Below are 25,792 nucleotides of genomic sequence, written 5' to 3'. Positions count from 1 at the left end.
GAGGGGTGGGGGGTTGGAGGATAAATGTGCAATCACCTACTTGTGTACTTTGCTATGGCGAACTGGGAAGTCTGAAGTTGAGGGATAATGGGTGCGTAGTGCGTACCATTTTGTTATCGTCATCAACAGGTGGCTTATCGTAGCTGACACACTCACATTTACGACATCATTATCTGGATGAAATATATGTTACAGTATTAGGATTAGGAATACGCTTTGTCCTCATAAACCACGGTGGGGTCTGTGGAGGGTCTTCCACATGACAGTGGCAACAGTCTCCACCTAGTGTTTACGAGTGGAATTACATTCATTTTGTGTTCAACGGGGACACTGGAATTTAAGCCAATTTATGGTTGTTGGGGATCCAGAGGCAGTGTATGGAGGGTGTGACACCTTGCGGTAGGACCCAATCGGGAGGACCAGGGTTGGTCTGTTGGGGGGTACTGGAGGACTGGAGGACCAGGGTTGGGCTGATGGGGGGTACTGGAGGACCAGGGTTGGGCTGATGGGGGGTACTGGAGGACCAGGGTTGGGCTGTTGGGGGGTACTGGAGGACCAGGGTAGGGCTGTTGGGGGTACTGGAGGACCAGGGTTGGGCTGTTGGGGGGTACTGGAGGACCAGGGCTGGTCTGTTGGGGGGTACTGGAGGACCAGGGCTAGTCTGTTGGGGGTACTGGAGGACCAGGGTTGGGCTGTTGGGGGTACTGGAGGACTGGAGGACGAAGGTTGGGCTGTTGGGGGGTACTGGAGGACCAGGGTTGGGCTGATGGGGGGGGTACTGGAGGACTGGAGGACCAGGGTTGGTCTGTTGAGGGGTACTGGAGGACCAGGGTTGGGCTGTTGGGGGGTACTGGAGGACTGGAGGACCAGGGTTGGGCTGTTGGGGGGTACTGGAGGACTGGAGGACCAGGGTTGGGCTGTTGGGGGTACTGGAGGACTGGAGGACCAGGGTTGGTCTGTTGGGGGGTACTGGAGGACTGGAGGACCAGGGTTGGGCTGTTGGGGGGTACTGGAGGACTGGAGGACCAGGGTTGGGCTGTTGGGGGGTACTGGAGGACCAGGGTTGGGCTGTTGGGGGGTACTGGAGGACTGGAGGACCAGGGTTGGGCTGTTGGGGGGTACTGGAGGACCAGGGTAGGGAAACACTGGTCTATGTCATTGAAAGGTGTTCCTATTGTTTTGTACACTCAGTGTATGTGACCTATAGGAACCTACTGAAAAACGTTACTTTGACTCCCTCTCCATCCACCTCTTTCTCTCGCCAGCCCGATGCCCACCTACCGCGTAGACGCTGACAAGGGCTTCAACTTCTCCCTCGCAGACGACGCCTTCGTGTGTCAGAAAAAGAACCACTTCCAGGTCACTGTGTACTGCGGCATGCTGGGAGATCCCAAGTACATCAAGACCAGCGAGGGCCTGCAGCCCATAGACTGCTTTTATCTCAAACTCAACGGGGTTAAGGTGAGGGAGCTGGGGAGAGGGGCGGTCCGGGTTGGGGTCAATAACATTTCAATTCAGTCAATACAAGAATTTCAAAATGGAATTGACCCAAACTGTGGTGGTAATGTTGTTGTCTCACCTAGCTATCTTAAGATGAATCCACTAACTGTAAGTCTCTCTGGATAAAGAGTCTGCTAAATGACTAACATGTAAAATGGAAGATACTTAGTTAGATAATCAGTTGAACAGGGTCTTTCATCACCTGTTCCTGTCCGGCTCATAATCCTATCTACTGTCTGTCTCCTTCCTGTCTCCTGTCTGTCTCCTGTCTGTCTCCTTCCCTTCTCCTGTCTGTCTCCTACCTGTCTCCTTCCTTCCTGCCTCTTGTCTGTCTCCTGTCCGACTTCTTCCTGTCTCCTTCCTGTCTCCGTCCTGCCTCCTGTCTGTCTCCTGTCCGTCTCCTTCCTGTCTCCGTCCTGCCTCCTGTCTGTGTCCTTCACTTCTCCTGTCTGTCTCCTTCGTGCCTCCTGTCTGTCTCCTTCCTGTCTCCCGTCTGTCTCCTTCCTGCCTCCTGTCTGTCTCCTTCCTGTCTCCTGTCTGTTTTCCAGCTGGAAGCAATGAACCAGTCCATTAACGTGGAGCAGTCCCAGTCAGACCGCAGCAAGAGACCCTTCAAACCAGTACTGTGAGTAGAGACCCTTCAAACCAGTACTGTGAGTAGAGACCCTTCAAACCAGTACTGTGAGTAGAGACCCTTCAAACCAGTACTGTGAGTAGAGACCCTTCAAACCAGTACTGTGAGTACAGACCCTTCAAAAACAGTACTGTGAGTAGAGACCCTTCAAACCAGTACTGTGAGTAGAGACCCTTCATACCAGTACTGTGAGTAGAGACCCTTCATACCAGTACTGTGAGTAGAGACCCTTCATACCAGAACTGTGAGTAGAGACCCTTCATACCAGTACTGTGAGTAGAGACCCTTCATACCAGTACTGTGAGTAGAGACCCTTCAAACCAGTACTGTGAGTAGAGACCCTTCATACCAGTACTGTGAGTAGAGACCCTTCAAACCAGTACTGTGAGTAGAGACCCTTCAAACCGGTACTGTGAGTAGAGACCCTTCAAACCGGTACTGTGAGTAGAGACCCTTCAAACCAGTACTGTGAGTACAGACCCTTCAAACCAGTACTGTGAGTAGAGACCCTTCAAACCAGTACTGTGAGTACAGACCCTTCAAACCAGTACTGTGAGTAGAGACCCTTCAAACCAGTACTGTGAGTACAGACCCTTCATACCAGAACTGTGAGTAGAGACCCTTCAAACCGGTACTGTGAGTAGAGACCCTTCAAACCAGTACTGTGAGTACAGACCCTTCAAACCAGTACTGTGAGTAGAGACCCTTCAAACCAGTACTGTGAGTACAGACCCTTCATACCAGAACTGTGAGTAGAGACCCTTCAAACCGGTACTGTGAGTAGAGACCCTTCATACCAGTACTGTGAGTAGAGACCCTTCAAACCAGTACTGTGAGTACAGACCCTTCAAACCAGTACTGTGAGTAGAGACCCTTCAAACCAGTACTGTGAGTACAGACCCTTCAAACCAGTACTGTGAGTAGAGACCCTTCAAACCAGTACTGTGAGTAGAGACCCTTCAAACCAGTACTGTGAGTACAGACCCTTCAAACCAGTACTGTGAGTAGAGACCCTTCAAACCAGTACTGTGAGTAGAGACCCTTCATACCAGTACTGTGAGTAGAGACCCTTCATACCAGTACTGTGAGTAGAGACCCTTCATACCAGAACTGTGAGTAGAGACCCTTCATACCAGTACTGTGAGTAGAGACCCTTCATACCAGAACTGTGAGTAGAGACCCTTCATACCAGTACTGTGAGTAGAGACCCTTCATACCAGTACTGTGAGTAGAGACCCTTCAAATCAGGACTGTGAGTAGAGAGACCCGTCAAACCAGTACTGTGAGTAGAGACTCTTCATACCAGGACTGTGAGTAGAGACCCTTCATACCAGTACTGTGAGTAGAGACCCTTCATACCAGAACTGTGAGTAGAGACCCTTCAAACCAGTACTGTGAGTAGAGACCCTTCATACCAGTACTGTGAGTAGAGACCCTTTATACCAGAACTGTGAGTAGAGACCCTTCATACCAGTACTGTGAGTAGAGACCCTTCATACCAGTACTGTGAGTAGAGACCCTTCATACCAGTACTGTGAGTAGAGACCCTTCATACCAGTACTGTGAGTAGAGACCCTTCATACCAGAACTGTGAGTAGAGACCCTTCATACCAGAACTGTGAGTAGAGACCCTTCATACCAGTACTGTGAGTAGAGACCCTTCATACCAGTACTGTGAGTAGAGACCCTTCATACCAGAACTGTGAGTAGAGACCCTTCATACCAGAACTGTGAGTAGAGACCCTTCATACCAGTACTGTGAGTAGAGACCCTTCATACCAGTACTGTGAGTAGAGACCCTTCAAACCAGTACTGTGAGTAGAGACCCTTCATACCAGGACTGTGAGTCTGGGTCTTCTGGGTACCTTTTGGGGGGCAGGAAAGAACTGCAGGCTTTACTTTACAATTTACATTACAGTCTTTACTGCTGCGTCACAGTGTAAAAACAGAAAGAAATGTGACATGTTACTGATAATACATGTGTGTTTTTGTGTTTGCAGGGTCACACTGCCCCCGGAGCAGGTTACCAAGGTAACAGTGGGACGCCTACACTTCAGCGAGACCACAGCCAATAACATGAGGAAGAAAGGCAAACCCAACCCTGACCAGAGGTACTGTAATAACACACACACACACACACACACACACACACACACACACAACCCTGACCAGATGGACAAAACTAGCAATACAGTATATAGCAGACCAGATGTATGCAGGCAAATCATCATTTTAGTCACAGTTAAAGGGGCAATCTGTTATTGAAACATACCATTTGAATACAAGATTGACCCTTTAAAAGGTGAACATCGTCAAAAACATTTAATGGAAATACATTGAAACAAATAAGTGATTAACCCTGTTTACCTCCATATTGTAGGTGATTAACCTGTTTACCTCCATACTGTAGGTGATTAACCCTGTTTACCTCCATACTGTAGGTGATTAACCCTGTTTACCTCCATACTGTAGGTGATTAACCCTGTTTACCTCCATACTGTAGGTGATTAACCTGTTTACCTCCATACTGTAGGTGATTAACCCTGTTTACCTCCATACTGTAGGTGATTAACCTGTTTACCTCCATACTGTAGTTGATTAACCCTGTTTACCTCCATACTGTAGTTGATTAACCCTGTTTACCTTCATACTGTAGGTGATTAACCCTGTTTACCTCCATACTGTAGGTGATTAACCCTGTTTACCTCCATACTGTAGGTGATTAACCCTATTAACCTCCATACTGTAGGTGATTAACCCTGTTTACCTCCATACTGTAGGTGATTAACCCTGTTTACCTCCATACTGTAGGTGATTAACCTGTTTACCTCCATACTGTAGGTGATTAACCCTGTTTACCTCCATACTGTAGGTGATTAACCTGTTTACCTCCATACTGTAGTTGATTAACCCTGTTTACCTCCATACTGTAGGTGATTAACCCTGTTTACCTCCATACTGTAGGTGATTAACCCTGTTTACCTCCATACTGTAGGTGATTAACCCTGTTTACCTCCATACTGTAGGTGATTAACCCTGTTTACCTCCATACTGTAGGTGATTAACCCTGTTTACCTCCATACTGTAGGTGATTAACCCTGTTTACCTTCATACTGTAGGTGATTAACCTGTTTACCTCCATACTGTATGTGGTTAACCTGTTTACCTCCCTGTTTACCTCCATACTGTAGGTGATTAACCTGTTTACCTCCCTTTTACCTCCATACTGTAGGTGATTAACCCTGTTTACCTCCATACTGTAGGTGATTAACCCTGTTTACCTCCATACTGTAGTTGATTAACCCTGTTTACCTCCATACTGTAGGTGATTAACCCTGTTTACCTCCATACTGTAGGTGATTAACCCTGTTTACCTCCATACTGTAGGTGATTAACCTGTTTACCTCCATACTGTAGGTGATTAACCTGTTTACCTCCATACTGTAGGTGATTAACCCTATTTACCTCCATACTGTAGTTGATTAACCCTGTTTACCTCCATACTGTAGGTGATTAACCCTGTTTACCTCCATACTGTAGGTGATTAACCTGTTTACCTCCGTACTGTAGGTGATTAACCTGTTTACCTCCATACTGTAGTTGATTAACCCTGTTTACCTCCATACTGTAGGTGATTAACCTGTTTACCTCCATACTGTAGTTGATTAACCCTGTTTACCTCCATACTGTAGGTGATTAACCTGTTTACCTCCATACTGTAGGTGATTAACCCTGTTTACCTCCATACTGTAGGTGATTAACCCTGTTTACCTCCATACTGTAGGTGATTAACCTGTTTACCTCCATACTGTAGGTGATTAACCTGTTTACCTCCATACTGTAGGTGATTAACCCTATTTACCTCCATACTGTAGGTGATTCACCTGTTTACCTCCATACTGTAGGTGAATAACCTGTTTACCTCCATACTGTAGGTGATTAACCCTGTTTACCTCCATACTGTAGGTGATTAACCCTGTTTACCTCCATACTGTAGGTGATTAACCCTGTTTACCTTCATACTGTAGGTGATTAACCTGTTTACCTCCATACTGTATGTGGTTAACCTGTTTACCTCCCTGTTTACCTCCATACTGTAGGTGATTAACCTGTTTACCTCCCTTTTACCTCCATACTGTAGGTGATTAACCCTGTTTACCTCCATACTGTAGGTGATTAACCCTGTTTACATCCATACTGTAGGTGATTAACCCTGTTTACCTCCATACTGTAGGTGATTAACCCTGTTTACCTTCATATTGTAGGTGATTAACCTGTTTACCTCCATACTGTATGTGGTTAACCTGTTTACCTCCCTGTTTACCTCCATACTGTAGGTGATTAACCTGTTTACCTCCCTTTTACCTCCATACTGTAGTTGATTAACCCTGTTTACCTCCATACTGTAGGTGATTAACCCTGTTTACCTCCATACTGTAGTTGATTAACCCTGTTTACCTCCATACTGTAGGTGATTAACCCTGTTTACCTCCATACTGTAGGTGATTAACCCTGTTTACCTCCATACTGTAGGTGATTAACCCTGTTTACCTCCATACTGTAGGTGATTAACCTGTTTACCTCCATACTGTAGGTGATTAACCTGTTTACCTCCATACTGTAGGTGATTAACCCTATTTACCTCCATACTGTAGTTGATTCACCTGTTTACCTCCATACTGTAGGTGAATAACCTGTTTACCTCCATACTGTAGGTGATTAACCCTGTTTACCTCCATACTGTAGGTGATTAACCCTGTTTACCTCCATACTGTAGTTGATTAACCCTGTTTACCTCCATACTGTAGGTGATTAACCTGTTTACCTTCATTCTGTAGGTGATTAACCTGTTTACCTCCATACTGTATGTGGTTAACCTGTTTACCTCCGTACTGTAGGTGATTAACCTGTTTACCTCCATACTGTAGTTGATTAACCCTGTTTACCTCCATACTGTAGGTGATTAACCCTGTTTACCTCCATACTGTAGGTGATTAACCCTGTTTACCTCCATACTGTAGGTGATTAACCTGTTTACCTCCATACTGTAGGTGATTAACCTGTTTACCTCCATACTGTAGGTGATTAACCCTATTTACCTCCATACTGTAGGTGATTCACCTGTTTACCTCCATACTGTAGGTGAATAACCTGTTTACCTCCATACTGTAGGTGATTAACCCTGTTTACCTCCATACTGTAGGTGATTAACCCTGTTTACCTCCATACTGTAGGTGATTAACCCTGTTTACCTTCATACTGTAGGTGATTAACCTGTTTACCTCCATACTGTATGTGGTTAACCTGTTTACCTCCCTGTTTACCTCCATACTGTAGGTGATTAACCTGTTTACCTCCCTTTTACCTCCATACTGTAGGTGATTAACCCTGTTTACCTCCATACTGTAGGTGAATAACCTGTTTACCTCCATACTGTAGGTGATTAACCCTGTTTACCTCCATACTGTAGGTGATTAACCCTGTTTACCTCCATACTGTAGGTGATTAACCCTGTTTACCTTCATACTGTAGGTGATTAACCTGTTTACCTCCATACTGTATGTGGTTAACCTGTTTACCTCCCTGTTTACCTCCATACTGTAGGTGATTAACCTGTTTACCTCCCTTTTACCTCCATACTGTAGGTGATTAACCCTGTTTACCTCCATACTGTAGGTGATTAACCCTGTTTACCTCCATACTGTAGGTGATTAACCCTGTTTACCTCCATACTGTAGGTGATTAACCCTGTTTACCTTCATATTGTAGGTGATTAACCTGTTTACCTCCATACTGTATGTGGTTAACCTGTTTACCTCACTGTTTACCTCCATACTGTAGGTGATTAACCTGTTTACCTCCCTTTTACCTCCATACTGTAGGTGATTAACCCTGTTTACCTCCATACTGTAGGTGATTAACCCTGTTTACCTCCATACTGTAGTTGATTAACCCTGTTTACCTCCATACTGTAGGTGATTAACCCTGTTTACCTCCATACTGTAGGTGATTAACCCTGTTTACCTCCATACTGTAGGTGATTAACCTGTTTACCTCCATACTGTAGGTGATTAACCTGTTTACCTCCATACTGTAGGTGATTAACCTGTTTACCTCCATACTGTAGGTGATTAACCCTATTTACCTCCATACTGTAGTTGATTCACCTGTTTACCTCCATACTGTAGGTGAATAACCTGTTTACCTCCATACTGTAGGTGATTAACCCTGTTTACCTCCATACTGTAGGTGATTAACCCTGTTTACCTCCATACTGTAGTTGATTAACCCTGTTTACCTCCATACTGTAGGTGATTAACCTGTTTACCTTCATTCTGTAGGTGATTAACCTGTTTACCTCCATACTGTATGTGGTTAACCTGTTTACCTCCGTACTGTAGGTGATTAACCTGTTTACCTCCATACTGTAGTTGATTAACCCTGTTTACCTCCATACTGTAGGTGATTAACCCTGTTTACCTCCATACTGTAGGTGATTAACCCTGTTTACCTCCATACTGTAGGTGATTAACCTGTTTACCTCCATACTGTAGGTGATTAACCTGTTTACCTCCATACTGTAGGTGATTAACCCTATTTACCTCCATACTGTAGGTGATTCACCTGTTTACCTCCATACTGTAGGTGAATAACCTGTTTACCTCCATACTGTAGGTGATTAACCCTGTTTACCTCCATACTGTAGGTGATTAACCCTGTTTACCTCCATACTGTAGGTGATTAACCCTGTTTACCTTCATACTGTAGGTGATTAACCTGTTTACCTCCATACTGTATGTGGTTAACCTGTTTACCTCCCTGTTTACCTCCATACTGTAGGTGATTAACCTGTTTACCTCCCTTTTACCTCCATACTGTAGGTGATTAACCCTGTTTACCTCCATACCGTAGGTGATTAACCCTGTTTACCTCCATACTGTAGTTGATTAACCCTGTTTACCTCCATACTGTAGGTGATTAACCCTGTTTACCTCCATACTGTAGGTGATTAACCCTGTTTACCTCCATACTGTAGGTGATTAACCTGTTTACCTCCATACTGTAGGTGATTAACCTGTTTACCTCCATACTGTAGGTGATTAACCCTATTTACCACCATACTGTAGGTGATTCACCTGTTTACCTCCATACTGTAGGTGAATAACCTGTTTACCTCCATACTGTAGGTGATTAACCTGTTTACCTCCATACTGTAGGTGATTAACCTGTTTACCCCCATACTGTAGGTGATTAACCTGTTTACCTCCATACTGTAGGTGATTAACCCTGTTTACCCCCATACTGTAGGTGATTAACCCTGTTTACCTCCATACTGTAGGTGATTAACCCTGTTTACCTCCATACTGTAGGTGATTAACCCTGTTTACCTCCATACTGTAGGTGATTAACTCTGTTTACCTCCATACTGTAGGTGATTAACCCTGTTTACCTCCATACTGTAGGTGATTAACCCTGTTTACCTCCATACTGTAGGTGATTAACCTGTTTACCTCCATACTGTAGGTGATTAACCTGTTTACCTCCATACTGTAGGTGATTAACCCTGTTTACCTCCATACTGTAGGTGATTAACCTGTTTACCTCCATACTGTAGGTGATTAACCTGTTTACCTCCATACTGTAGGTGATTAACCCTGTTTACCTCCATACTGTAGGTGATTAACCCTGTTTACCTCCATACTGTAGGTGATTAACCCTGTTTACCTCCATACTGTAGGTGATTAACCTGTTTACCTCCATACTGTAGGTGATTAACCTGTTTACCTCCATACTGTAGGTGATTAACCCTATTTACCTCCATACTGTAGGTGATTAACCTGTTTACCTCCATACTGTAGGTGATTAACCTGTTTACCCCCATACTGTAGGTGATTAACCTGTTTACCTCCATACTGTAGGTGATTAACCCTGTTTACCCCCATACTGTAGGTGATTAACCCTGTTTACCTCCATACTGTAGGTGATTAACCCTGTTTACCTCCATACTGTAGGTGATTAACCCTGTTTACCTCCATACTGTAGGTGATTAACTCTGTTTACCTCCATACTGTAGGTGATTAACCCTGTTTACCTCCATACTGTAGGTGATTAACCCTGTTTACCTCCATACTGTAGGCGATTAACCCTGTTTACCTCCATACTGTAGTTGATTAACCCTGTTTACCTCCATACTGTAGGTGATTAACCCTGTTTACCTCCATACTGTAGGTGATTAACCCTGTTTACCTCCATACTGTAGGTGATTAACCTGTTTATCTCCATACTGTAGGTGATTAACCCTGTTTACCTCCATACTGTAGGTGATTAACCCTGTTTACCTCCATACTGTAGGTGATTAACCTGTTTACCTCCATACTGTAGGTGATTAACCCTGTTTACCTCCATACTGTAGGTGATTAACCCTGTTTACCTCCATACTGTAGGTGATTAACCTGTTTACCTCCATACTGTAGGTGATTAACCTGTTTACCTCCATACTGTAGGTGATTAACCCTGTTTACCTCCATACTGTAGGTGATTAACCTGTTTACCTCCATACTGTAGGTGATTAACCTGTTTACCCCCATACTGTAGGTGATTAACCTGTTTACCTCCATACTGTAGGTGATTAACCCTGTTTACCCCCATACTGTAGGTGATTAACCCTGTTTACCTCCATACTGTAGGTGATTAACCCTGTTTACCTCCATACTGTAGGTGATTAACCCTGTTTACCTCCATACTGTAGGTGATTAACTCTGTTTACCTCCATACTGTAGGTGATTAACCCTGTTTACCTCCATACTGTAGGTGATTAACCCTGTTTACCTCCATACTGTAGGCGATTAACCCTGTTTACCTCCATACTGTAGTTGATTAACCCTGTTTACCTCCATACTGTAGGTGATTAACCCTGTTTACCTCCATACTGTAGGTGATTAACCCTGTTTACCTCCATACTGTAGGTGATTAACCTGTTTATCTCCATACTGTAGGTGATTAACCCTGTTTACCTCCATACTGTAGGTGATTAACCCTGTTTACCTCCATACTGTAGGTGATTAACCTGTTTACCTCCATACTGTATGTGATTAACCTGTTTACCTCCATACTGTAGGTGATTAACCCTGTTTACCTCCATACTGTAGGTGATTAACCCCGTTTACCTCCATACTGTAGGTGATTAACCCTGTTTACCTCCGTACTGTTGGTGATTAACCCCATTCACCTCCATACTGTAGGTGATTAACCTGTTTACCTCCATACTGTAGGTGATTAACTCTGTTTACCTCCATACTGTAGGTGATTAACCCTATTTACCTCCATACTGTAGGTGATTAACCTGTTTACCTCCATACTGTAGGCGATTAACCTGTTTACCCCCATACTGTAGGTGATTAACCTGTTTATCTCCATACTGTAGGTGATTAACCCTGTTTACCCCCATACTGTAGGTGATTAACCCTGTTTACCTCCATACTGTAGGTGATTAACCCTGTTTACCTCCATACTGTAGGTGATTAACCTGTTTACCTCCATACTGTAGTTGATTAACCCTGTTTACCTCCATACTGTAGGTGATTAACCTGTTTACCTCCATACTGTAGGTGATTAACCCTGTTTACCTCCATACTGTAGGTGATTAACCCTGTTTACCTCCATACTGTAGGTGATTAACTCTGTTTACCTCCATACTGTAGGTGATTAACCCTGTTTACCTCCATACTGTAGGTGATTAACCCTGTTTACCTCCATACTGTAGGTGATTAACCCTGTTTACCTCCATACTGTAGTTGATTAACCCTGTTTACCTCCATACTGTAGGTGATTAACCCTGTTTACCTCCATACTGTAGGTAATTAACCCTGTTTACCTCCATACTGTAGGTGATTAACCTGTTTATCTCCATACTGTAGGTGATTAACCCTGTTTACCTCCATACTGTAGGTGATTAACCCTGTTTACCTCCATACTGTAGGTGATTAACCTGTTTACCTCCATACTGTAGGTGATTAACCTGTTTACCTCCATACTGTAGGTGATTAACCCTGTTTACCTCCATACTGTAGGTGATTAACCTGTTTACCTCCATACTGTAGGTGATTAACCTGTTTACCTCCATACTGTAGGTGATTAACCCTGTTTACCTCCATACTGTAGGTGATTAACCCCGTTTACCTCCATACTGTAGGTGATTAACCCTGTTTACCTCCGTACTGTTGGTGATTAACCCCATTCACCTCCATACTGTAGGTGATTAACCTGTTTACCTCCATACTGTAGGTGATTAACCTGTTTACCTCCATACTGTAGGTGATTAACCCCATTCACCTTCATACTGTAGGTGATTAACCTGTTTACCTCCATACTGTAGGTGATTAACCTGTTTACCTCCATACTGTAGGTGATTAACCCCGTTCACCTTCATACTGTAGGTGATTAACCCCGTTCACCTTCATACTGTAGGTGATTAACCTGTTTACCTCCATACTGTAGGTGATTAACCTGTTTACCTCCATACTGTAGGTGATTAACCTGTTTACCTCAATACTGTAGGTGATTAACCCTGTTTACCTCCATACTGTAGGTACTTCATGCTGGTGGTAGCGTTGCAGGCCCAGGCCCACAGTCAGAGCTTCACGGTGGCCGCGCAGGTGTCCGAGAGGATCATCGTCAGGGTAACCTCTGTCAGTCTGGCCGTGTCTGTCTGACCGTCCTCTTCTGATCTATCTGAATAACCTCTGTCAGTCTGGCCGTGTCTATCTGACCGTCCTCCTCTGATCTATCTCAATAACCTCTGTCAGTCTGGCCATGTCTGTCTGACCATCCTCCTCTGATCTCAATAACCTCTGTCAGTCTGGCCATGTCTATCTGACCGTCCTCTGATCTATCTCAATAACCTCTGTCAGTCTGGCCGTGTCTATCTGACCGTCCTCTTCTGATCTATCTCAATAACCTCTGTCAGTCTGGCCGTGTCTATCTGACCGTCCTCTTCTGATCTATCTCAATAACCTCTGTCAGTCTGGCCGTGTCTGTCTGACCGTCCTCCTCTGATCTCAATAACCTCTGTCAGTCTGGCCGTGTCTGTCTGATCCGTCCTCTGATCTGTCCTCCTCTGATCTATCTCAATATTTACCTCACAGGAAATAAACCGAAATTTGCAATTCAAAAATTTGACTTACTTACTTACTTCCCTAAATGTATATGAAATTGAGCCAAACCCTTAATATCTATTTAACTGCATGTGTTACCGTTTAGATTCCTTCTTCTGTAAATATCTACATGTTTTTTGAGGCTGTTAAACATTCCATGCAGATCAGCAACAACAAATAAATGTCGGAAGCTACTCAGTGTATAGGGATATTAATAGCACTGCAAACAAAAGAGGAATGAAAGATCTCTTTACGAATGTGAACAAAATGATATTTTTTTTTACAGCTCCCGTCAACTCTAAATATCTCTGTGTTGTCTGTCCCTTTCCCTCTCTGGGTTTCCAGGCGTCTAACCCGGGTCAGTTTGAGAGTGACAGTGAGGTGTTGTGGCAGCGCGGTCAGCTACCTGACTCAGTGTACCACCACGGCCGGGTCGGTATCAACACCGACCGGCCAGACGAAGCCATGGTCATCCACGGCAACCTGAAGGTCATGGGGTCACTGGTGCACCCTTCCGATATACGGGCCAAAGAGAACGTCCACGAGGTGAGGGGGGGGGGCTATAGATATATAAAATAAGATAAGCTCTTTGTGTGTGGTGTGTTCTCTGACTGTCTGTCTGCATGTTAGTGTAGTGATGCAAAAATGCTTATCAAAATCTTAATTAAAAAATTCCCTGACAATTAAAAAAAAAAAAAAAACTAATATTTGTGTTACAATAATTCACAACATTTTATATTGTGTTTTCTCTGTTCATTGTCCTGAAACCATCATCCATTAGATGTATGTTCCTGTCTGTAATCTAGCTGCATAGTCATATCCAAATCTATGTGTGTGTGTTGTGTGTGTGTGTGTGTGTGTGTGTGTGTGTGTGTGTGTGTGTGTGTGTGTGTGTGTGTGTGTGTGTGTGTGTGTGTGTGTGTGTGTGTGTGTGTGTGTGTGTGTGTATATATATAGGTGGACACTACAGGCAACCTGAAGCGGATCAGTCAGATAAGGCTGGTTCATTATCAGTACAAGCCTGAGTTTGCTTCCAGCATGGGCATCGACTCCAGCCCAGAGACTGGTAACTTATACTGTCGTTTTGGGTTAGACATTATAGACAATGAATTAACAGAAATCAGTGGCACTAGAAAAGTATTGCATTACCATCTTAATAACATTTGTATCGGAGAGTTATTTTTGTACTTCCTATCCTCTCGTACATTGCATTATCTAGGAGTGATAGGAGTTTACAGTAAGGTGTTGTATTATCTAGGAGGGATAGGAGATTACAGGAAGGTGTTGTATTATCCAGGAGCGATAGGAGTTTACAGTAAGGTGTTGTATTATCTAGGAGTGATAGGAGTTTACAGTAAGGTGTTGTATTATCGAGGAGTGATAGGAGTTTACAGTAAGGTGTTGTATTATCTAGGTGTGATAGGAGTTTACAGTAAGGTGTTGTATTATCTAAGAGTGATAGGAGTTTACAGGAAGGTGTTGTATTATCTAGGAGTGATAGGAGTTTACAGTAAGGTGTTGTATTATCTAGGAGTGATAGGAGTTTACAAGAAGGTGTTGTATTATCCAGGAGTGATAGGAGCTTACAGGAAGGTGTTGTATTATCTAGGAGTGATAGGAGTTTACAGTAAGTTGTTGTATTATCTAGGACTGATAGGAGTTTACAGTAAGGTGTTGTATTATCTAAGAGTGATAGGAGCTTACAGTAAGGTGTTGTATTATCCAGGAGTGATAGGAGCTTACCGTAAGGTGTTGTATTGTCTAGGTGTGATAGGAGTTTACAGTAAGATGTTGTATTATCTAGGTGTGATAGGAGTTTACAGTAAGGTGTTGTATTATCCAGGAGTGATAGGAGCTTACAGTAAGGTGTTGTATTATCCAGGAGTGATAGGAGTTTACAGTAAGGTGTTGTATTATCCAGGAGTGATAGGAGTTTACAGTAAGGTGTTGTATTATCCAGGAGTGATAGGAGTTTACAGTAAGGTGTTGTATTATCCAGGAGTGATAGGAGTTTACAGTAAGGTGTTGTATTATCCAGGAGTGATAGCTCAGGACGTGCAGCAGATCCTGCCTGAAGCTGTGAAGGAGGGCGGAGATGTGATCTGCTCTAACGGAGAGACCATCCCTAAACTACTGGTGGTTAACAAGGTGAGACACACGCTTTGCACGAGCACACAGCAACCAAGAAAACTGTATGTATTTAGTAGGGTTGCAAAGTTATTATAAAAATCCAAGTTGGAGAATTCCTGGAAGCAGGAGCAAATAACTGGGGAGGGAATAACTGGGGAGGGATTAACTGGGGAGGGATTAACTGGGGAGGGAATAACTGGGGAAGGATTAACTGGGGAGGGAATAACTGGGGAGGGAATAACTGGGGAGGGATTAACTGGGGAGGGATTAACTGGGGAGGGAATAACTGGGGAGGGATTAACTGGGGAGGGAATAACTGGGGAGGGATTAACTGGGGAGGGAATAACTGGGGAGGGATTAACTGGGGAGGGAATAACTGGGGAGGGATTAACTGGGGAGGAAATAACTGGGGAGGAAATAACTGGGGAGGGAATAACTGGGGAGGGATTAACTGGGGAGGGAATAACTGGGGAGGGATTAACTGGGGAGGGAATAACTGGGGAGGGAATAACTGGGGAGGGAATAACTGGGGAGGGATTAACTGGGGAGGGAATAACTGGGGAGGGATTAACTGGGGAGGGAATAACTGGGGAGGGAATAACTGGGGAGGGATTAACTGGGGAGGGAATAACTGGGGAGGGATTAACTGGGGAGGGAATAACTGGGGAGGGATTAACTGGGGAGGGAATAACTGGGGAGGGATTAACTGGGGAGGGAATAACTGGGGAGGGAATAACTGGGGAGGGATTAACTGGGGAGGGAATAACTGGGGAGGGAATAACTGGGGAGGAAATAACTGGGGAGGAAATAACTGGGGAGGGAATAACTGGGGAGGGATTAACTGGGGAGGGAATAACTGGGGAGGGAATAACTGGGGAGGAAATAACTGGGGAGGGATTAACTGGGGAGGGATTAACTGGGGAGGGAATAACTGGGGAGGGATTAACTGGGGAGGGAATAACTGGGGAGAGATTAACTGGGGAGGGAATAACTGGGGAGGGATTAACTGGGGAGGGAATAACTGGGGAGATATTAACTGGGAAGGAAATAACTGGGGAGGAAATAACTGGGGAGGGAATAACTGGGGAGGGATTAACTGGGGAGGGAATAACTGGGGAGGGATTAACTGGGGAGGGAATAACTGGGGAGGGAATAACTGGGGAGGGAATAACTGGGGAGGGATTAACTGGGGAGGGAATAACTGGGGAGGGAATAACTGGGGAGGGAATAACTGGGGAGGGATTAACTGGGGAGGGAATAACTGGGGAGGGATTAACTGGGGAGGGAATAACTGGGGAGGGATTAACTGGGGAGGGAATAACTGGGGAGGGATTAACTGGGGAGGGAATAACTGGGGAGGGAATAACTGGGGATGGATTAACTGGGGAGGGAATAACTGGGGAGGGAATAACTGAGGAGGAAATAACTGGGGAGGAAATAACTGGGGAGGGAATAACTGGGGAGGGATTAACTGGGGAGGGAATAACTGGGGAGGGAATAACTGGGGAGAAAATAACTGGGGAGAGAATAACTGGGGAGGGATTAACTGGGGAGGGAAACGGGAAATCCTCCAACCGAGATTTCTGATGAACCAGAGAACTCTGGAAAAGATTTCAGAATATGGCAACAGACACACAAACGCCAACTTCTGTGCCTCTCTCTCCCTCTCTCTCCCTCTCTCTACCCTTCTCTCTCCTATCTCTCTCTCTCCCTCTCTCTCTCCTCTCTCTTCTCTCTCTCCCTCTCTCTCTCTAACTCTCTCTCCTCTCTCTCCCTCTACCTTTCTCTCCTCCTCGTTCTCCTCTTCGCTCCCCCCCTCTTTCTCTCTCTCTCTCTCTCTCTCTCTCCCTCTCCTCTCTAGGACCGTATCTTCATGGAGAACGTAGGAGCAGTGAAAGAGCTGTGTAAACTGACTGACAACCTGGAGACTCGTATAGATGAGCTGGAGCGCTGGAGCAGGAAGCTGGCCAAACTCCGCCGTCTGGACAGCATGAAGAGTACCGTCAGCGGAGGCACCACCAGGTAGGACACGCCTGGATATTATGTATAGCGTAGGTGCACCTGATTTACACTACTGGTAAGCTACTATTCCACTGGTTCCATTGTACCACTGCAATGATTTAATCTTCTTACCGTCTCTCTAGCCAATCAGGAAGCCAGTTCAGCAGGACAGGAAGTGTCCCTATGAAGAAGAAGAAGACAGTCAAACCTGGGAGCAAGGTGAGTCTCTCTGACCTGTATGTTTCTCTACGTATCAAAATGTCTATGGACTCAAAATGGATGGTATTTAGTCAGGATCATTAGGAATGACAGAAATTATGATGAACAGATAGTATAATTAGCATATATTATGATTAGCATATCTCATAATTAACCTAAATTATGATAAACATATATTGTGCTTAACATATATTATAATTAACATACATTATGGTAAACAGATATTATGATTAACAGATAGTCCAATTTACATATATTATTATTTATTTATATATATACAGTGCCTTGCGAAAGTATTCGGCCCCCTTGAACTTTGCGACCTTTTGCCACATTTCAGGCTTCAAACATAAAGATATAAAACTGTATTTTTTTGTGAAGAATCAACAACAAGTGGGACACAATCATGAAGTGGAACGACATTTATTGGATATTTCAAACTTTTTTAACAAATCAAAAACTGAAAAATTGGGCGTGCAAAATTATTCAGCCCCCTTAAGTTAATACTTTGTAGCGCCACCTTTTGCTGCGATTACAGCTGTAAGTCGCTTGGGGTATGTCTCTATCAGTTTTGCACATCGAGAGACTGAATTTTTTTCCCATTCCTCCTTGCAAAACAGCTCGAGCTCAGTGAGGTTGGATGGAGAGCATTTGTGAACAGCAGTTTTCAGTTCTTTCCACAGATTCTCGATTGGATTCAGGTCTGGACTTTGACTTGGCCATTCTAACACCTGGATATGTTTATTTTTGAACCATTCCATTGTAGATTTTGCTTTATGTTTTGGATCATTGTCTTGTTGGAAGACAAATCTCCGTCCCAGTCTCAGGTCTTTTGCAGACTCCATCAGGTTTTCTTCCAGAATGGTCCTGTATTTGGCTCCATCCATCTTCCCATCAATTTTAACCATCTTCCCTGTCCCTGCTGAAGAAAAGCAGGCCCAAACCATGATGCTGCCACCACCATGTTTGACAGTGGGGATGGTGTGTTCAGCTGTGTTGCTTTTACGCCAAACATAACGTTTTGCATTGTTGCCAAAAAGTTCAATTTTGGTTTCATCTGACCAGAGCACCTTCTTCCACATGTTTGGTGTGTCTCCCAGGTGGCTTGTGGCAAACTTTAAACGACACTTTTTATGGATATCTTTAAGAAATGGCTTTCTTCTTGCCACTCTTCCATAAAGGCCAGATTTGTGCAATATACGACTGATTGTTGTCCTATGGACAGAGTCTCCCACCTCAGCTGTAGATCTCTGCAGTTCATCCAGAGTGATCATGGGCCTCTTGGCTGCATCTCTGATCAGTCTTCTCCTTGTATGAGCTGAAAGTTTAGAGGGACGGCCAGGTCTTGGTAGATTTGCAGTGGTCTGATACTCCTTCCATTTCAATATTATCGCTTGCACAGTGCTCCTTGGGATGTTTAAAGCTTGGGAAATCTTTTTGTATCCAAATCCGGCTTTAAACTTCTTCACAACAGTATCTCGGACCTGCCTGGTGTGTTCCTTGTTCTTCATGATGCTCTCTGCGCTTTTAACGGACATCTGAGACTATCACAGTGCAGGTGCATTTATACGGAGACTTGATTACACACAGGTGGATTGTATTTATCATCATTAGTCATTTAGGTCAACATTGGATCATTCAGAGATCCTCACTGAACTTCTGGAGAGAGTTTGCTGCACTGAAAGTAAAGGGGCTGAATAATTTTGCACGCCCAATTTTTCAGTTTTTGATTTGTTAAAAAAGTTTGAAATATCCAATAAATGTCGTTCCACTTCATGATTGTGTCCCACTTGTTGTTGATTCTTCACAAAAAAATACAGTTTTATATCTTTATGTTTGAAGCCTGAAATGTGGCAAAAGGTCGCAAAGTTCAAGGGGGCCGAATACTTTCGCAAGGCACTGTATATACAGTGGGGCAAAAAAGTATTTAGTCAGCCACCAATTGTGCAAGTTCTCCCACTGACAAAGATGAGAGAGGCCTGTAATTGTCATCATATGTACACTTCAACTCTGACAGACAAAATGAGATAAAAAAAATCCTGAAAATCACATTGTAGGATTTTTTATGAATTTATTTGCAAATTATGGTGGAAAATAAGTATTTGGTCAATAACAAAAGTTTATCTCAATACTTTGTTATATACCCTTTGTTGGCAATGACAGAGGTCAAACATTTTCTGTAAGTCTTCACAAGGTTTTCACACACTGTTGCTGGTATTTTGGCCCATTCCTCCATGCAGATCTCCTCTAGAGCAGTGATGTTTTGGGGCTGTTGCTGGGCAACACAGACTTTCAACTCCCTCCAAAGATTTTCTATGGGGTTGAGATCTGGAGACTGGCTAGGCCACTCCAGGACCTTGAAATGCTTCTTACGAAGCCACTCCTTCATTGCCCGGGCGGTGTGTTTGGGATCATTGTCATGCTGAAAGACCCAGCCACGTTTCATCTTCAATGCCCTTGCTGATGGAAGGAGGTTTTCACTCAAAATCTCACGATACATGGCCCCATTCATTCTTTCCTTTACACGGATCAGTCGTCCTGGTTCCTTTGCAGAAAAACAGCCCCAAAGCATGTTTCCACCCCCATGCTTCACAGTAGGTATGGTGTTCGTTGGATGCAACTCAGCATTCTTTGTCCTCCAAACACGACGAGTTGAGTTTTTACCAAAAGGTTATATTTCGGTTTCATCTGACCATATGACATTCTCCCAATCTTCTTCTGGATCATCCAAATGCTCTCTAGCAAACTTCAGACGGGCCTGGACATGTACTGGCTTAAGCAGGGGGACACGTCTGGCACTGCAGGATTTGAGTCCCTGGCGGCGTAGTGTGTTACTGATGGTAGGCTTTGTTACTTTGGTCCCAGCTCTCTGCACGTCATTCACTAGGTCCCCCCGTGTGGTTCTGGGATTTTTGCTCACCGTTCTTGTGATCATTTTGACCCCACGGGGTGAGATCTTGCGTGGAGCCCCAGATCGAGGGAGATTATCAGTGGTCTTGTATGTCTTCCATTTCCTAATAATTGCTCCGACAGTTGATTTCTTCAAACCAAGCTGCTTACCTATTGCAGATTCAGTCTTCCCAGCCTGGTGCAGGTCTACAATTTTGTTTCTGGTGTCCTTTGACAGCTCTTTGGTCTTGGCCATAGTGGAGTTTGGAGTGTGACTGTTTTAGGTTGTGGACAGGTGTCTTTTATACTGATAACAAGTTCAAACAGGTGCCATTAATACAGGTAATGAGTGGAGGACAGAGGAGCCACTTAAAGAAGAAGTTACAGGTCTGTGAGAGTCTGTTTGTAGGTGACCAAATACTTATTTTCCACCATAATTTGCAAATAAATTCATAAAAAATCCTACAATGTGATTTTCTGGATTTAAAAAATAATAATTTTGTCTGTCATAGTTGAAGTGTACCTATGATGAAAATTACAGGCCTCTCATCTTTTTAAGTGGGAGAACTTGCACAATTGGTGGCTGACTAAATACTTTTTTTGCCCCACTATATATATTGTGATTAACATATATTATCATTTATACATATTATGATTAACATATATTATAACTATCAGGTATTATGAATAATATACATTATAATAATTATAATTATATTATAACCCCAGAGTACAGCTGTATCAGTGTGTGGTTCTAACCTGTAGCTCTGTGTGGTTCCAGTCTAACCCCAGAGTAGAGCTGTATCAGTGTGTGGTTCCACAGTCTAACCCCAGAGTAGAGCTGTATCAGTGTGTGGTTCTAACCTGTAGCTCTGTGTGGTTCCACAGTCTGACCCCAGAGCAGGGCTTTATCAGTGTGTGGTTCTAACCTGTAGCTCTGTGTGGTTCCAGTCTAACCCCAGAGTAGAGCTGTATCAGTGTGTGGTTCCACAGTCTAACCCCAGAGTAGAGCTGTATCAGTGTGTGGTTCCACAGTCTGACCCCAGAGCAGGGCTGTATCAGTGTGTGGTTCCACAGTGTAACCCCAGAGTAGAGCTGTATCAGTGTGTGGTTCCACAGTGTAACCCCAGAGTAGAGCTGTATCAGTGTGTGGTTCCACAGTCTAACCCCAGAGTAGAGCTGTATCAGTGTGTGGTTCCACAGTCTAACCCCAGAGTAGAGCTGTATCAGTGTGTGGTTCCACAGTGTAACCCCAGAGCAGGGCTGTATCAGTGTGTGGTTCCACAGTCTAACCCCAGAGTAGAGCTGTATCATTGTGTGGTTCTAACCTGTAGCTCTGTGTGGTTCCACAGTCTAACCCCAGAGCAGGGCTCTATCAGTGTGTGGTTCTAACCTGTAGCTCTGTGTGGTTCCACAGTCTAACCCCAGAGTAGAGCTGTATCAGTGTGTGGTTCTAACCTGTAGCTCTGTGTGATTCCAGAGTCTGACCCCAGAGCAGGGCTGTATCAGTGTGTGATTCTAACCTGTAGCTCTGTGTGGTTCCACAGTCTAACCCCAGAGTAGAGCTGTATCAGTGTGTGGTTCTAACCTGTAGATCTGTGTGATTCCAGAGTCTGACCCCAGAGCAGGGCTGTATCAGTGTGTGGTTCTAACCTGTAGCTCTGTGTGATTCCAGAGTCTGACCCCAGAGCAGGGCTGTATCAGTGTGTGGTTCCACAGTCTGACCCCAGAGCAGGGCTGTATCAGTGTGTGGTTCCACAGTCTGACCCCAGAGCAGGGCTGTATCAGTGTGTGGTTCTAACCTGTAGCTCTGTGTGATTCCAGAGTCTGACCCCAGAGCAGGGCTGTATCAGTGTGTGATTCTAACCTGTAGCTCTGTGTGGTTCCAGAGTCTGACCCCAGAGCAGGGCTGTATCAGTGTGTGGTTCTAACCTGTAGCTTTGTGTGGTTCCAGAGTCTGACCCCAGAGCAGGGCTGTATCAGCCACAGGGTGATGCAGGGAATCATTCTGGCTCTCGTCGTCGTCATGACCTTCAGTGTCATCTCCATGTCCGTCCTGTACGTGTTGACACTGCACCACAGAGCCGACGTCTCTGAGAAGGCTGAGTATGTATGCTGTTCTCATCAGGCAGACACAGTACATTAGACGTACCTGTACATGAGACACCTCAACCATCTACACTATATGAGATACCTCAATCATATACATGAGATACCTCAATCATATACACTACATTAGATACCTGAATCATATACATGAAATACCTCAATCATGATATATGATATACCTCAATTATATACACTACATGAGATACCTCAATCATATACATGGGATACCTCAATCATATACACTACATGAGATACCTCAATCATATACATATATATACTCTCTATACTCTCTCTCTCTCTCTCTTCCTCAATCTGTCTCTCTCTCTCCCTTCTCTCTCTCTCTCTCTCTCTCCCTTCTCTCTCTCTCTCTTCCTCGCTCTCTCTTTCTGTCTCTCCTTTCTCTCTCTCTCTCTCTCTCTCTCTCTCTCCCTTCTCTCTCTCTCTCCCTTGTCTCTCTCTCTCCCTTCTCTCTCTCCCTCTTCCTCACTGTCTTTCCCTTCTCTCTCTCTCTCTCTCTCTCTTTATCTCTCTCCCTTTCTCTCCTTCTCCCCCCTTTCCCCTCTCACCCTCCCATTCTCTTATCTTTGATTAATACTGTACTGTAGGTTTGTGATAAGGGCGTTTCTTTGCCTGCGTCTCAAGAGGTCATGACTCATTTCTACTGTTGACTTTTAATACTGTACTGTAGGTTGACTTGCTTGCCAGTCCAGTCTGGGACATTACAAGTAGGCCTATACAGACAAATGTACATGCAGTAGGCCTATACAGACAAATGTGCATGCAGTAGGCCTATACAGACACATGTACATGCAGTAGGCCTATACAGACAAATGTACATGCAGTAGGCCTATACAGACAAATATACATGCAGTAGGCCTATACAGACAAATGTACATGCAGTAGGCCTATAAAGACAAATGTACATGCAGTAGGCCTATACAGACACATTCGCATGCAGTAGGCCTATACAGACACATGTACATGCAGTAGGCCTATACAGACAAATGTGCATGCAGTAGGCCTATACAGACAAATATACATGCAGTAGGCCTATACAGACAAATGTACATGCAGTAGGCCTATAAAGACAAATGTACATGCAGTAGGCCTATAAAGACAAATGCACATGCAGTAGGCCTATACAGACACATTGGCATGCAGTAGGCCTATACAGACACATGTACATGCAGTAGGCCTATACAGACACATGTGCATGCAGTAGGCCAAAACAGACACATGTACCTGCAGTAGGCCAATACAGAAAAATGTACATGCAGCAGGCCTATACAGACACATTGGCATGCAGTAGGCCTATACAGACACATGTACATGAAGTAGGCCTATACAGACACATGTGCATGCAGTAGGCCAAAACAGACACATGTACCTGCAGTAGGCTCAAACAGACAAATGTACATGCAGTAGGCCTGTACAGACAAATGTACATGCAGTAGGCCTATACAGACAAATGTACATGAAGTAGGCCTATACAGACAAATGTGCATGCAGTAGGCCTATACAGACAAATGTGCATGCAGTAGGCCTATACAGACAAATGTGCATGCAGTAGGCCTATACAGACAAATGTGCATGCAGTAGGCCTATACAGACACATGTACATGAAGTAGGCCTATACAGACACATGTGCATGCAGTAGGCCAAAACAGACACATGTACATGCAGTAGGCCTGTACAGACAAATGTACATGCAGTAGGCCTATACAGACACATATACATGCAGTAGGCCTGTACAGACAAATGTACATGCAGTAGGCCTATACAGACACATGTACATGCAGTAGGCCTATACAGACACATATACATGCAGTAGGCCTGTACAGACAAATGTGCATGCAGTAGGCCTATACAGACAAATGTACATGCAGTAGGCTGAAACAGACAAATGTACATGCAGTCGGCCTGTACAGACAAATGTACATGCAGTAGGCCTATACAGACAAATGTGCATGCAGTAGGCTGAAACAGACAAATGTACATGTAGTAGGCCTGTACAGACACATGTACATGAAGTAGGCCTATACAGACAAATGTACATGCAGTAGGCCGAAACAGACAAATGTACATGCAGTAGGCCTATACAGACACATGTACATGCAGTAGGCCTATAAAGACAAATGTACATGCAGTAGGCCTATACAGACACATTGGCATGCAGTAGGCCTATACAGACACATGTACATGCAGTAGGCCTATACAGACAAATGTACATGCAGTAGGCCTATACAGACACATGAACATGCAGTAGGCCAATACAGACAAATGTACATGCAGTAGGCCTATACAGACACATTGGCATGCAGTAGGCCTATACAGACACATGTACATGAAGTAGGCCTATACAGACACATGTGCATGCAGTAGGCCAAAACAGACACATGTACCTGCAGTAGGCTCAAACAGACAAATGTACATGCAGTAGGCCTGTACAGACAAATGTACATGCAGTAGGCCTATACAGACAAATGTACATGAAGTAGGCCTATACATACAAATGTACATGCAGTAGGCCTATACAGTCAAATGTGCATGCAGTAGGCCTATACAGACAAATGTGCATGCAGTAGGCCTATACAGACAAATGTGCATGCAGTAGGCCTATACAGACACATTTGCATGCAGTAGGCCTATACAGACAAATGTGCATGCAGTAGGCCTATACAGACAAATGTACATGCAGTAGGCCTATATAGACACATTGGCATGCAGTAGGCCTATACAGACACATGTACATGAAGTAGGTCTATACAGACACATGTGCATGCAGTAGGCAAAAACAGACACATGTACATGCAGTAGGCCTATACAGACAAATGTACATGCAGTAGTCCTATATAGACACTTTGGCATGCAGTAGGCCTATACAGACACATGTACATGAAGTAGGCCTATACAGACACATGTGCATGCATTAGCCCAAAACAGACACATGTACATGCAGTAGGCCTGTACAGACAAATGTACATGCAGTAGGCCTATACAGACACATATACATGCAGTAGGCCTGTACAGACAAATGTACATGCAGTAGGCCTATACAGACACATGTACATGCAGTAGGCTGAAACAGACAAATGTACATGCAGTAGGCCTGTACAGACAAATGTACATGCAGTAGGCCTATACAGACACATATACATGC

General features: G+C 44.2%; 1 protein-coding gene across 6 annotated transcripts in view; it reads left to right on the top strand.

The window, feature by feature from the left end:
* LOC110515904 (myelin regulatory factor) overlaps positions 1–25,792 on the top strand; it is a 142,449-nt gene that overhangs the window by 66,662 nt on the left and 49,995 nt on the right. For 3 of the 6 annotated variants that reach the window (XM_090230936.1, XM_036968502.2, XM_036968499.2), the window contains exons 8-17: positions 1,266–1,461; positions 2,049–2,125; positions 4,135–4,245; positions 12,723–12,813; positions 13,633–13,833; positions 14,245–14,353; positions 15,326–15,435; positions 17,279–17,439; positions 17,562–17,637; positions 22,478–22,629. In XM_090230936.1, coding sequence (XP_090087062.1) covers positions 1,266–1,461; positions 2,049–2,125; positions 4,135–4,245; positions 12,723–12,813; positions 13,633–13,833; positions 14,245–14,353; positions 15,326–15,435; positions 17,279–17,439; positions 17,562–17,637; positions 22,478–22,629 — 1,284 coding nt within the window. Of the gene's footprint in view, positions 1–1,265; positions 1,462–2,048; positions 2,126–4,134; positions 4,246–12,722; positions 12,823–13,632; positions 13,834–14,244; positions 14,354–15,325; positions 15,436–17,278; positions 17,440–17,561; positions 17,638–22,477; positions 22,630–25,792 lie in introns of all 6 variants that reach the window. The other 3 variants (XM_036968500.2, XM_036968501.2, XM_036968498.2) reach the window with 1 other exon arrangement.

The sequence above is a fragment of the Oncorhynchus mykiss genome, chromosome 4 (assembly GCF_057628025.1).
Source record: "Oncorhynchus mykiss isolate SJ-2025 chromosome 4, ASM5762802v1, whole genome shotgun sequence".
NCBI classification, from domain to species: Eukaryota; Metazoa; Chordata; class Actinopteri; order Salmoniformes; family Salmonidae; genus Oncorhynchus; species Oncorhynchus mykiss.
The sequence above is the reverse complement of the archived record's forward strand: the minus strand, read 5'-3'. Positions and strand labels throughout refer to the sequence as shown.